We start from the raw sequence: 2202 nt of genomic DNA on the forward strand, positions 1-2202 counted from the left end.
AAAATCCAACATGTGTTTTAATATACTACTTTTACCAAAGCATAGTTTGATATGCTACTGTTTTCCAAAGTATAGTTTGATATACTACCGACTTTGTTATTTCATAAGCTAAAGTATAATTTGATACACTACTAAAGCATAATTGATAGGCTATTTTTAAACCAAAGCATAGTTGATATGCTATTTTTAAACCAAAGTATATTTGAGATATACTACCAAAACTATACTACCAAAACTATTATTTTATTTACTAAAGTATATTTTGATATACTATCTATTTAACTATTTCAAAACTAAAGTATACTTTGTTATATTATTTATACAAACTTTTGAAAACCAAAGTACATTTTTGTCTACACTATAAACCCTTTTCCAAAAAGACACGTTTTCAGAAACAAAACTTTTACATTAGATTCATGGCTATTTTGAAAACATAAAACCTTTTCTCGCATTATCTAAAGCCATGAATCTAATACACAAAAACCTATGTTACTCACAGGCATTTTTATGCTGACGTGTCTATTTTCATATATGTTTCAGGTACTGCTATGAGATGATTAATGATGCATGCTAAACGTAGGATAGACTCGTGCCTTAGTGACTTAAAAACTGAGAAACAATTATTGTATTTATCTAAGTAGTACAAAAACAATGAGTTCAATAATTCAATAAAACAAAACTATTTGATCCATGGTTATGAAACAATGATTCTGTTACAACACTCCCCGACGTTTCCGCCACGATCTGTTGTTTTACGTGGTCGGGGTGTGACATGCAACCCATTAACAATCTCGATATTTACAGAAATACTTGATTTATACAAATTACATACCATGTTTTCATACAAAGTATACAAACATTCAATACAAAAACTCCATCATTTCACACCAACATTATGTTGACGATTTTCCAAAAACTCACATGTATTTCAGGTAACTAAAGTGGATGTGCGCGCGGTCATACTCTTGCTCTGGATGTTGTTTATGTTTATCTTTGAATAATGTTGTAACTTTTCAGACAATGTCTTATGCTGTCTTGTGATGTAAACACTCAACCTATGTTTTCAGTTACGTAATGTTATTGGTTTTTGAAGTTATTTTACGAGCATGTAGTATGTTTACCATTCGTATGCAATGAGAACCTTTCATGATCACACCTCGTGCTTCCGCCTAAGAAAGGGGTGTGACATATAATGCGGTGGAAAATCGTATATTGTTTGTATCGTATGGGCCAAATACTATATTATTATCTCTTTTAGGACCTTTCTCGACCAAAAGTTTAATTTCGTCAGAATTAAGTCCTTCCCACATTCTTGGATCAAATATATCCTTAACATACTCTTTATTTATATTAGCCTCGACATGCTCATCCCCCTCTTCAGGTTCTACTTCCACATCATCTTGTTCTTCCACGTCATTTTGCTCTTCAACATGTTCTTGCTCTTCCATCTCTTCAAGTTCTACTTCCACATCCACATGTTCTTGCTCTTCAACATGTTCTTGCTCTTTATCAGACGACTTATGCATAAACTTCAACAAAGCACCAGCGTGAGACTTTTTCATTGCTTCATCTAGTTTTCTCTTTTTACGTTTTTTAGCACCGGATGCTTGTTTAGGAGGCATGATGTCTAAAATCAAATCAAAATTCAAAATCACTAACATTTATTCATCTATGTCTTACAATTAATAATTACCCAATAGTAAGTTTAACAATCAATAATAATACTACAACAAATTTAGGGCTAAACACACCCAATTTAAGGCTAAACATCAACTATTAGATGAATTTAAGCCTAAATTTAAAACTATTAAATTAAAACTAGAATCCAATTAATCAATATAATAAATTAATACATTTATAGAATTATGTCATTATTCTAACAATGAATTAAAACAAATGGCTACTGTGAAAGAATATGAAAGAATACAAAAGACAAAAGTAAAACTTTTTCTCTTGGGAATCCCAATACAGTAATACATATCGTGTGAAACAATAAAAAAAATTGAAGCTTTTTCTTGGAAATCCAAATACATCGAACCACCAAAGTCCAAACTCATTATAAATTTTTATTGTTAATTCACTTATATTTATTCTTGCACTGCATACTTCTAACCTCTCAATACATTCTATACAATAGCATACCTTTTACGAGAACAATACGAACAGAGGGTGTTTGCCGGGCGCCGATGGAGAAGGTGGAGG

General features: G+C 31.4%; 1 protein-coding gene across 1 annotated transcript; it reads right to left on the reverse strand.

Annotated features, from left to right (window-relative positions):
- Positions 1-1169: 1169 nt before the first annotated feature.
- On the reverse strand, positions 1170-1622 carry LOC110906465 (ribosomal biogenesis protein LAS1L-like). The gene has a single exon (XM_022151595.1). It carries the CDS (start codon positions 1620-1622, stop codon positions 1170-1172), a length of 453 nt encoding a protein of 150 aa, XP_022007287.1.
- Between the last annotated feature and the right edge of the window lie 580 nt (positions 1623-2202).

This window comes from Helianthus annuus, chromosome 14 (genome assembly GCF_002127325.2).
Source record: "Helianthus annuus cultivar XRQ/B chromosome 14, HanXRQr2.0-SUNRISE, whole genome shotgun sequence".
In the NCBI taxonomy this organism is placed as follows: domain Eukaryota; kingdom Viridiplantae; phylum Streptophyta; class Magnoliopsida; order Asterales; family Asteraceae; genus Helianthus; species Helianthus annuus.